At 37.8% G+C, this 12,090-nt stretch overlaps 2 protein-coding genes across 3 annotated transcripts; both read right to left on the reverse strand.

Annotated features, from left to right (window-relative positions):
- Positions 1 to 1,259: 1,259 nt before the first annotated feature.
- LOC122278738 (outer envelope pore protein 37, chloroplastic-like) lies at positions 1,260 to 5,914 on the reverse strand. Its single transcript, XM_043088925.1, has 6 exons — positions 5,428 to 5,914; positions 4,724 to 4,813; positions 4,445 to 4,615; positions 4,152 to 4,246; positions 3,331 to 3,451; positions 1,260 to 1,588 (listed from the first exon to the last, which is right to left on the reverse strand). The coding sequence occupies exons 1-6, from the start codon at positions 5,773 to 5,775 to the stop codon at positions 1,457 to 1,459; spliced, it is 957 nt and encodes a 318-aa protein (XP_042944859.1). The 5' UTR covers positions 5,776 to 5,914; the 3' UTR covers positions 1,260 to 1,456.
- A 1,015-nt stretch (positions 5,915 to 6,929) lies between these two features.
- LOC122278744 (la-related protein 6B-like) lies at positions 6,930 to 12,090 on the reverse strand. 2 transcript variants are annotated; one of them, XM_043088938.1, is made up of 10 exons: positions 11,463 to 12,090; positions 11,041 to 11,122; positions 10,622 to 10,716; positions 10,422 to 10,493; positions 9,977 to 10,056; positions 9,772 to 9,871; positions 8,531 to 8,578; positions 8,380 to 8,448; positions 7,732 to 7,881; positions 6,930 to 7,654 (listed from the first exon to the last, which is right to left on the reverse strand). In XM_043088938.1, exons 1-10 carry the CDS (start codon positions 11,928 to 11,930, stop codon positions 7,394 to 7,396), a joined length of 1,425 nt encoding a protein of 474 aa, XP_042944872.1. In that variant the 5' UTR covers positions 11,931 to 12,090; the 3' UTR covers positions 6,930 to 7,393. The 2 variants fall into 2 exon arrangements, with proteins under 2 accessions (XP_042944872.1, XP_042944879.1); XM_043088945.1 differs by having other exon boundaries at positions 11,504 to 11,747.

Consider the following 12,090-nt stretch of genomic DNA (forward strand, 5'->3'; position numbering starts at 1 on the left):
ATTACCACGTGATAAATAAACACAATTTTTTAAGCCCAAGGAAAATAATTTATATTTATTCACGCAACCATATGATAAGCTAATAAAATTTGTGCCTAAAGCTTCATGTAGAAGTCAAGATTTTCAATCTAATGTTGCTCATTATTTTGATATTGTTTAGTGTACATCAACCCTTTGTTCAATGTAAAGCATATCCCAATAGATATTTTGATATATACAGTCATTTTTACGTATTTTTTATATATTTTATTAAAATAATTATTTTTTTAAAAAAATGACACATCTAATCATATTAAAAAAATGTATAAAGAATATATAAAAATAACTGCACGTAAAATTTCGTAGAATTTTTTATATTCAATTTTCTTGGCAAGCTGTTTCTGAGAATTATTATGTAGAACGCGGTTGAAACACTAAAAAGCTCTAAAGAGATTGGGTATGTGACGGCAGAATGCGATACCGGCTTGGGCATTTCGTATCCATTTGCTTTGCTGTGAGGTCCAAGGAGCAAGGCTTTTTAGTTTGGATTCTCACACGACAGTTAGTTGACATTTGACTAGATTCGACATCAATAGTACTTCAGCAACCTAGATATTAATACTGTTATCTAATCTATTGGCCGGTGGTGGGCGACAACGAACACCTTTCACTTTTCTTTCTCAAATGCACGGGTACCGTACAGAAGATAGAATATCATAAAGATTGCAAAGCCACCACAGTTCATCTTTCTCTGAAGAATTGAGGATGACACATAAAACGAAAACAGTAGCATCGTCGATTAATTCCTATGATGTTATGTTATTCAAAGCTGGGTACGCGCTTGACCCAGTTGGGAGGCATCCCCCCCATCATGGCCTTGGCTCTTTGGACAACCGGTTTCAATTACTAAGCTCAATGAAGGATACATAACATGAATAAGAAGACAGGATCCATAAAGGTTTATTGCTAAATCACAAGTCTCGGATATGCTAAATAATGCTGCATGTGAGAGTGGAACCTTATCAGGCACACTCTACTCTGTCTTTCACTTTGACTAGGCTGACATCCTGAGCAATGTTATTAACCAAAGCAGAGTACAAATATTATAAACTCTTGATTGCTGATAAAGCTTTACAAATATGCCCACACATAATGCTGCAAAATCGATATTTTCAGAAGGGCGAAAATTAGCAATGAACATCATTGAAACAGGAGATGGCCTTTCTCAGTGGTTAAGATTCTCCTATCTTTGGGTTTCGTGATGACTACTAAAAATATCATTTTAGAAGACGAAACAACCAATCGATGTTCATTATGTAGCAAATTAGCAATCAGCATCATTACAACGGCAGTGTGCCAATACTGCACTACAGTTTAGAAGAACATATAATATGTCAGAAAGGAAAACAAAACTTATTTACCATGCAGATCCAACATCTAATGTATATAAGAAAGGGAAAGAGACCACAAGAGACAGTCATATGTCCCATCTCTTTTTGACCCGGAACATTAAGGCCGAAGATTTAATGTCATCTTGTGGCACCTGGAGCATGAATTGCACTTTCATCTTCAGTGGAGCTGTCTTTGCTTTACCACCTTCATCTCCAACCTGAAACCAGATCATTATGAGTCCATGAAAAAAGTGAGGTACAATTTCCAAAGAAAACTTACGAATTTCCAGCAAATTTTAACAATTGATCCACGGCTGCAAAATTGATAGATACTTTGCTTCTAGGTACTTCCTACGCATTCCCAAAACTCTGCTTTGATAGCTTTCAGTGATGGATACAGTAAAAATGTTGAAAGCTGTCCAACTTTGTTTTTTATACAAGTATAAAGCTGTCTAACTTTGTTATGAGCTAGTAACCAAAGGAAAGACAGTTTTGATAGAAAGCTAGAGCTTTACATCAGAATTGATAGACAAGTTACTGATGTCTTTTGATCATTTTAGTATCCTTTTTCAATAGGTTCGTCCAAGTATCTTTATGAGCACCCAAATAAAAGACAGTCTCAACCAACCATAAAGCTTTCTTTTTATGGGTACTTAAATAACCCAATGATCAAAAAACATCAGAAAAATATCTGCGAGTCCAAGATCCCAACACTATGTCTGGAGGGAGAGGAGGGAAGGTGAAATCCATATTTTTGAGAGGAAAGAAATATAGAGGGATCTCCACCTCCCCTATCCCACCCATTTACCAGTCCTTGTACTAAACATAGTGTAATAGTGACTATTGAGGTCATGTCCCAACAAAAGAAAAGTAAGGCACAAGATTATATTAGACCCATTCTCTGAAAGGTTGAAAACCTCCCCTTCTCCCTCCAGCTGAAACCTTCCACCCCTCAACAGTATCTGGACAGAGGAAGGGAGAAGCCTACTCTCCTCGAACCAATCCCGTCACCTTGCTTTTTTTCCCCCATTTTTTTCCGTAGTTTTCTCTTTCCTTTTTGTAGTTCCCTTCTGCCACTCCTGTCCAATCTCCACTCCGTTTTCTCCTCTATTCCCCCCCCCCCCCCCCCCCCCTTTCGTCTTTCTCCTCCTTCCTCTCCATTGCCTTTTCTCTTCTTATTCTCTAATTTTCCCCATTTTGGTACACAATTTAGAGGCTAGATACACGATGGCCCACCCACCAATAGCCTACATACACCCCATCATCAGCTCTGCCACTGCTTGCCATTTCCATGCCACTCACCACCCATTCTGCCAATGCATGACCGTCACATGCTGCCCTTCCTAAGCCTCTTTCAACCTCTATTTTGGATGCCAGCCTATTTTGGCTGATCACATGTTTGTCTACTGACCTTGTTTTTTTTTTTTTATTCCATTTCTCCTTTTGTTTTCTTATTTTCTCTTTTTTATGAAGCTTTAAAACTCAGATCCGCAACCAACTGCCACCCATGTGCTTTGCTGAAAGTCTCCTTGTGTCCGGTCCACCAATTCCACCAATCGGATTAATCTTTTGGCCACTGTGAAAGTCACAGGCACGGGTGGTTTCCACATGCCACCGTGCTCTACTGCAGGACTTTTGCCTTTCCTATTTTCACGAGCTCCATGCTCTTAACTGCAATGTGGGACTGGGTTTCAACAGCTCCTCAGTTTGGTCTTCTACTGAATGTACTTTGCAGTAGTCCAACTCTGAACTATCTCAAAAATTGCTTTGGTGGTGATTTTATCTAGGCATTAGACCAAGAAAAATGAGACTGGAACAACAAGCCATTTCCAGATTTATCAATTTTTATTTCTTTGCTGTGTTATATGGATTGGGTGTTTGTTGAGGTTCCCTCTCTCACCTTTTGTACTTGTTATTTTAATTAATTCCTATTTTCCAGTAGAGAAAAAAAGGCACTTACCCAAAGAGAAGCCCAACCAAGGCGCACCTCTGAATCATAACCAGCTTTAAACTTGAAGTCCTTGTCATATTTGTGCTTGTACACCGCACTCCAGAAGTTGGAATCAAAATTGTAAAAGTAGCTGGCCATTTATCAGAATAAATAACAATTTTTACAATCAAGCCGGAAATATTTGGATGAAGTAGAAGAACAGTAAAAAAAAATAAAGTCCAATGAGCAATACAGTAAAAAACCTGCAAGCATTCTCCAATGCCCTAAAAGATTTTGTATTTCTAACTTGTAGTGGACAGTTGCCATATATGGGCAATTCCTTGATGGGCTCTGGGTGCTAGAGATTTTGAGAGTTATCAACCCCTTTATGAGATGCATACTTACTAAAATTAGAATATGAAGATTTTATACAGTATTCCAACATAAGCACCATCTTATCAGCTTGATTGCTAGCATATTAGTTAGATGTTTTTTTTGTATCCAGGTATATAATTGTGCACCTAGTGTGAGGATTCAGTTACAACGGATAAAATTAAACTAGAAGAGTACCTTTTTTTTTTTTTGAAGGAGGACGGCACCTCCAAAACTTTATTAAAGAAATCCTCACTCGTGGCGGAGGAATTCCATGGCAGAACAAACCAACCAACCAAAAAACCCAGCAAAATAAAACCGCCAACCGCCAAAACTAGAAGAGTACTTTTTTTGAGAAAAGTAAGAAAACTAGAAGAGTACTTGTCTAGCTGTTAATGAGACCAAAGGCATGAGCCACAGAGGGAAAAGTTTTTAGTAACTAGATGACAAGAGAGAGAGAGAGAGTCTTAAGTTCTAACCTCAATTTGTCTGAAGGACCAAACTGACGCTTGAATGCAAATGACAATGCATTTGAAGGTAGTGAGATGCTTGGGATATATGACATTTGCTCATCCTGCAGTACGTTCAAAAGTTCAATAACATGGTCCGAAAAATGGAAACAAGGAAAAGATGGAAAAATAAACAGAGACCTAAATTCAAACAACTGCTCCATTATTCAGAAGAGACGCAGAATATCGCACTTCTAACCACCAGGCACTTGTATCACATGGAATTTGTAAATAAAGTCAAATGAATTAAACGAAATGCAAACCTTGTAGGAGTATCTTAGTTTCAACTCTTCATCCCTGAATTGAGCCGTGCAGAGTCCATTCAGAATCTGGCTTTTTAGAATCCCATTTATAGACAATGTTCTCTTTACTTCCTCATCTTCTCTTTCCTCAACCGATACTTCACCGAGGGGAAATTTAAGAGTTGCTCTAGGCTGTAGAATTACGAAGGTAATCAACGCCCCCACAGCACCAACACTTCAAAACATGGCTAAAAATTAAAATGAGAAGAGACCGCAAGTTTTGCTAAGGATCATACTCACCATAGCAACAACTGGAACTAGAGATGACAATTCCAATGCATAGCCGGGATCGGCAAGGTTTGCAACCATCGAAAGCTCTCCTTGTTGTGCCTGGAAGTGTACGACATGTTTAAAAAATATCACAAAACTCAGAAATGGTTTACATAAATTACAGAATCCTAGAAAAACGAACCAAATTCAGCCGAAGAAGCATTACATGGAACAACAGTAATAAATATCACGCATATGTTTCTCTCATATAAAATATGAAAAATCCTCACAAAAAAGGGAAAAACCAAGGTTTAAACTTGAAAGCCCGGGACATGACATTCGCGTTAAATATGAAGAAGCTCTTAAACTGAACAATAATTTTCAATCAAATCATAACCAGATCCCTAGCACGTAGAACAGTAGGTAAGAAATAGATATCTCCACATTTTCAATAAATATGAATAGTCAGCGTCTAAAACAAACCTTAGTCACACCAAATTCAATTGCGAGAAGAATTGAATCTTAAAACTAAACAAAATACACATCTCAAAACCACACAATAAAGACTTTACCGTCTCGGGTAAGATAGTAGAGTCAAGTAAAACCCAACCAAGCATCAAACTTTTTAAGAGTTTCATCAGAATGACTTAAAAAGAAACAAAACCCATCCCCCAAAACCACCCAACATTCCAGAAAACCAAAGTCCACTTTGGGAGGAGGGAGTGTTTTTGGACCTTGACATCATGGGCAGCTCTGAGCTGCAACCTGGGGCCAACCTCGAGGGAGGCCTTGAGAAGGGCATTCTGGTCCTCGACATCATAGTGGATGGAGAGGTGCTTGGAGATGAAGCTGACTTGAGGTTCGATTATATCACCATTAGTGTCGTTTTGGAAGGAGAACTTGAGCTTGGCGAGGGTGTTGAGGAACTTGCAAGAGATCTTGTGAAAGAAAATGGAACTGTCGCTATCAAACTCGGACGTTACTCTTATGGGCGGCCTCTCAGGGAAGGAGAACTTGGGTTTGGTCGGCGGCGGTGGTGGAGGTGGTAGTGGTATTGGTATTGGTGGAGGTTGTTGTGCCATGTGGTTGGGGCTCGGCACAGTTGCTCTACTTCTTTGTATGCTCTGTATCTGAAAATTAAATCACCTGTGAATCGGTGGAATCGGTGGGGAAGAGATAGAAAGAGAAAGTGGGTGAGTTTGGAACACATTGCATTCTTATTTTTATTAATTTAGATGTTTTGTATGCTTTGCATGATTTTTTGTGGCGGAAATGTAGATAGAGAATGTATGACTCATTTGCTTTGCTTCGATAATTCAGATTTCATTTCCCTTTCCAAATCAGATGCATGTTTTCCAATAAAGGAAACAGAGAGGAAGAAAATTTTCATCCAACATACTTAATATGGCTGACTATTGAATTATTCTGCTTACTTACCAGTTACCAATTTAATTTGTATTTTTTTGGCAACAACTTAGTAAAAAAATATGAACCCAAAATAATTTACTTGATTCGTCAGACTATAATAAAATTATTGTTGTGGTTTTCATCTCATCTTGTATATTCTTAATTTATTTTAGTACATCAATAATTATAAGAAAAATCAAATTTTAAAATTTGAATTTATACAAGTCTCATTTAAAATTGGAAAATTTATAACTTAGCTTTATTAGCACATGCACAACCAACTAAATTAATAGAAGGGGCTCATTTGTCATGTCCAGGGAGGTGATCCCACCTGCCCTTTTAGTCTTTGAAAAAATAAAAATAAAAAACCTAAATTAATAGGCCAGTTGCTGTCTTTAATTGATGAGGCAAGTGGTATTAAATCTTAACCAGCCCCACATGTACTCGTAGACGAATTTCTATTTATTTATTTTAATAATTGCATGATACTTTTATAACTGTAATTATCATTCTTCAAGACTAAATACCTTGCAAATTAAATATCTTTTCTAACTCAGTACTAGAATTGCGTGATCCAATTCACTGTGTGACAAGCAATACATAGGCATTATAACATCATCCGAAAAAGCAGATCACATAAATATCCAAACACATCTTATCTTTCATGCATTGTAATAGATCTCTCAAGCTATTCAAAATACAGTCGCTGAAGTTAGGAAAACTTGAATCGATGTTTATGGAGCTTTTACAAAATATGGTCCTAACACCAACCAAAACCATATATGTTCCTACTATAGTGGAGCACTCGAATTTGTTTTGGGTTCCACGATTAGGTACACTGGAGAACTGCTTTTAAAAATCAGAATCCAAGAGGTGAGGCTACAGAGAGACGGACAAAGAGAGGTACATAATGAACAGTCAGTTCTACATTGCAATGTCATTTGTCCACTCACACTTACCTATACGGTATTGGTGACACCCCCGCTATTTATCCCCCCTCTATACATTTAAAGAAAAAAAAAACAAAAGGAAGGGAAAAATGAAGACTATTTCGTATCATATCATAACCATCATCATCCGTGCTGGATTACATAAACAGACGGAAGCATTATACTTATACTGCTCACTTGACCACCCACTTTGAGAGTACAAACGATAGAAAGCCCTTGTAAAACCCTGCCATCAATGCACCAACGCCACGGGAGAAGACAGACAGTTCTCCTCCCAAGCATACACTTGCAGGCACAGATACTAGCAAACACTGCTTAAAAAAATATGTAGAATGCCAAGTAATCAAGCATTATTCACAGCAACTGGCTTTCCACGTCCCATTGCAAATCCTTTTGTGCCATCTGGCATTCGAGGCCCAGGAGGTTGCTTGGCTACAGTTGGTGGCTCAATATTGATTGTACTATTTGAAGGCGTTGTTCCCACATGATTTACACGATTGTTGACAGTATGGTGGTGGTATTGACCCCGCCCGCGTCCCTTGCCTCGGCCACGGCTACGACTTCTCTTCTGCCCACCATCCTTCTCATGAGCGTGCTCCTCTCCCTAAACCGAATAATTGAGAAGAATAAAAAAGTACTGTAATAACTAAAACTGTTTTTGGCTAATTCATTGGCACTTACTGTATGTTCATGCAAATGGACATCAGACTGTTGGTCATTAAACTCCAATTTTATCTCGTTTTGCTGCTGATCATCTGTAGAAGTATCATCTCCCTCAAAGTTCACTTCCCCATCATGCCCCTTCTTCCCTCGCACTGAAGAAGGTTTTGACTGGGAATGGAAAATTTTTGAAAAGAAGCATCAATGGACTATTTCAGGAATTGGATAAATTGAAATTAGCATAGACATCAAACAGGCTCTATCAAACTTGACCTAGAATTGTTTCCAACTAAAACAACTGCACCAGAAACTACAGGAACATACTCTAGATTTTGGGACCAACCAAGATTGCATATACAGTGTCGGATTTTCATGTATTCATTCATACACATGCCCACACTTGGTCACTCCTCTTGTTCAATTCCTGGATCTTAATGTTTGAATTAAATCATACATTTATTCCAGAAGGTATTCAGGTTGAGAAGGAAATTCTTTTTGCCAATAAACTGGCCGGCTATTTTTTATTTGTTAACAATTACTTTTGTTTTAGTTTTACATCGTAATATTTATTTACTTATTTTCTACCTTTTGGAGTGTATTAGTGAATACACCATCACTGACTCACAAACAAAGAACAAAGAAGAAAAATAATTCGATATTGACACATACAGTGCATCTATGCATTAAGCGGACCCTCAGGCCACTCCTCCAGTTCCCCTCATCATTTAGCTCTGCAACCTGCAAAAATAGGATTTAGACACGTGTATAACAAGCAAAGAGGAGATATTACTTTCATATATCAGAAAACAAGAATACTCACTGCTTTCTCAGCCAGCTCAACAGATTCATATTCCACAAAAGCATGCCACTACATATAAAACAAAGGGTCACGTATTTATTAGACTTTCACATTCAATTGATTATTGATTTAATAAAATCAAAATTGGAACTGCACTAATGCCAAATTACTTCATCGAGTGTGCTATCTTAAAATCTTAACTTTAGATGATAGTCTATAGTAAATTATCATAGGTTCCTCCAACGACTTCGATTCATTCAACACTAGTGATCGTGTATGACAATTGGCAAGAGAAGACATTTCTACAAGGACCCGCTTGGATACTTAGAATATCTCAGTATAGCTGTGAATAGTAGTAAAATGATTTTGAATTAAGATGTTTTATTAGATTTTGGGAATGAGAAAAAAAAAATTGAATAAAAATATTATAAAGTTAAAAAATTGTTTGAATATAATTTTTTTTTTAATATAATTTTTTAATTTTACTTTTTTTTTTTTTAAATTTGAAAAAGTAGTTTTTTTCTTTTTTTTTTTGAAATTTGGAAAAGTTGTAATGATTAGGTAGTAATTATATGAAAAATTTGAAGATTTGGAATTGAAAAATTTTGTGTTTTGAGTATTTTTGGCAAGGAAATATCTAAGAATACTTAAAAACAATCGTGTTGCCAAACAGACCCTAATAATTACATTAGCATAACCAATGTACAATAACATTGGGATTTTCTATTTTTCTTACCTTTCTTTTTAAGGAATTTATAGAGACATGCATAATCGTAGCTCCATCTTTCAAAGTCCACCATGTGCCGTGTTAGTAGCAATTACTAAGGCTATGATAGTGCCTCCATGATATTTATATTTGTTAGGAAATGGCATCAATGTAGTCAAAGCCAAAAACAAATACAATTTCTGACTAACCCACTAAAAGTTAATGAGGACATACTACAAACTTTTTTTTTTTTTATTAGCACCAGGTGTCTAGAAACGGCATCCTAACTAATCTCAGGGGTGCACAGGCCCACAGTAAGGAGTTTTTCACAGGTGCATCTCAGGAAATTCAATGAAAAAATCCCCTAATTCGATTGCCCTTAGAGATTATTTGCACCCAAGGGGATTTGAGATTTAGACCTGGAGGGAGCATACCCCCAAGCACAAGGCCTTTACCACTTGAGCCAACCCCTAAGGGTTAGGAAATATTACAAACTTAACAATAGAACCATCAAAAATAACTTTCTCAAAGGCAGTGTGTCTGCTTGCATGCTTACCTTGTTAGTGAAATGCATACCATCAGATTTTCCTGATCTGGGTGCAGAAGAAGCTCCGCCATTGGAGGTTTGAGGCTGACAGGTACGAATTGTCTTCACACTACCAAAGGAAAAGTCAATACATTCTAATTTTACTACTGACGAAAATTTTCCACAAGCAAGGGATTGGATTTTAACATTTTTCTAGTAGAAGTGTTCTTGGTACCTTCCCACAGCTGAAAAAACCTTCATTAGGTTTTGGTGGCAATGATCTTCAGGCAAGTTTTCAGCAACAACTATGCGAGACTGACAATGAAAATGAGTATTAGATGATGATGATGATGATAATAATAATAATAATAATAATAATAATAATAATAATAGTAAATGACAACAAAGCTCAGTTCTTGGGAAATTTAAGATCTAGCATCAAATTATACATTTAATGAATTACATGCAAGTTTAGAAAACAATCATTCAGAAAATGCTTGCCTTAAAGGGAATAGAAGAATATCATGAACAAAGAAGTTAGCCATCTTTAATGACAAGAAGTAAGTTCATTTTTTTTGACAGGGAACTCCGGAGACCGTGCAAACGCAACATATCTTTGCCCAGTTAAACCCCAAAAATAAGGTAAAATCATATGAAACAACATAGAAAAGATAACCAACTTGCAACTCCTCCATATCCAACTCAGTCAAGGAATGCTGGCGTTTAACTTTCTTTCCATCATCACTAACTACCTGCAGAGCATGAGGAAAATATTAGAAAAAGAGAATGATATGCAGCATAAATAAAAGTGACGTATGTGAAGCAAGAGTGTACAGATAAAAGTGAAGTATATGAAGCAAGTGGGTGCGGAGAAACTCACAAGCTTCGACGAGTTCCGCAAGACAATCGCCAGCTGGGAATGACTACTGATGAGAGCCTTGATCTTCTTGAAAGATGCAACAACAGATATAGGCACTGTATATAGAGAGAGAGATTACTAGAAGGAATTTCAAATGGTTGGTTGACTTCCAAAACAGTAAGAGTTAAGCAAACTTCACATAGATTAATACCCCGTTACAGTAACTTCACCAGAAACAGGAGAATTAAAAATGCGAACATGATTTTGAGGGTATTGGCGTTTGCAACTTGCAAGACTATTAAGACGCAGCAGTTGCTATTGAGCAGGTATTATGGAAGAAATCATTTGTGCCGTAGAAAGCGGAGCAAGTGTACAATGGGGTTTCAAGCAAACGATTCCAACTGTATGATAGACGACTACAACTAGAATAAAGTAATTACCAAATCCTTCAGGATCTTTGTTAATGAACCTCATCAAATGGTCAGTTGTAGCCAAGTTTAGATCACTGAAATAATACTCCACCTACAGATTGATATGTCATACAGAACGGTCAAAAGGCAAGATCCGAACCAAGGTGATAGAAAATATATGTAGCATTTCAACTATTTAAATTATATACCAGAGTGTCACCAAAAACTGAGATAGAAATTGCACTTTCAAGGAAGTTTTAAGCAATTCCATTCAAATATACCACCCACGCAGTATTACCTTTTCTCCTCTCCATAAAAAAAGGAGTAGAATGAAAACAAGATAATATACCGAAAGACGAATCGAAAATAACAAATATTAAAAGAACTAAAAAGAATTAAAAAGCAGTTCGAAGTTGGTTCTGAATCCTCAGATCAGTGAAACTTCACGTCACCTGATTCAAGATCTTCTGAGTAGAGTCCTCAGAGAGCTTACTTTTCGAGGACGAAGTGGGACCGTGATCCGACACGATCTGAGCTTGGTGGTGATGGACTGCCACTTCTTGCTCTCCGCCAAAGACACAGCCACCGGCATAGTACTGATGATGAGGATGAGGATGGTACTGAACCGGAACGTGGTGAGGAGAATGATGGTGATGAACGGGGATCACGTGGCCGTGAATCGGTACATGAAACGACGGCGGGGTAGGAGGAGGAGGAGGAGGAGGAGGAGGGACAAGGATACGGGGGGGTTGAGTGGAAGGCAGAGTGATAGGGACGAACTCGGGGGCCTGGGCGTTGAGTCGGCTGAACGAAACGTTACGGGACAGAGATGGATCGGAGGGAGACAAAGACGACAGGGAAGAATCCGGGACTGCAGGTTCCATGTTGATAGAATCCGAGTTCAGAAGTAGTTGAGCCATCTAATCAATTTTCATTCTTTTACTGCTCACTAGGGTTTGCGCTGCGGGGAAATAGAAGTCTCGACCGTGGAGAGAAGTGAGAACCCGAGCATGTACGTAGGAGAGCCTGGGTTTCTTCTCTCTATAGGGGACGTCTAACCTGTGGGGAAAGTGGGGGGTG

Source organism: Carya illinoinensis, chromosome 1 (assembly GCF_018687715.1).
Source record: "Carya illinoinensis cultivar Pawnee chromosome 1, C.illinoinensisPawnee_v1, whole genome shotgun sequence".
In the NCBI taxonomy this organism is placed as follows: Eukaryota; Viridiplantae; Streptophyta; class Magnoliopsida; order Fagales; family Juglandaceae; genus Carya; species Carya illinoinensis.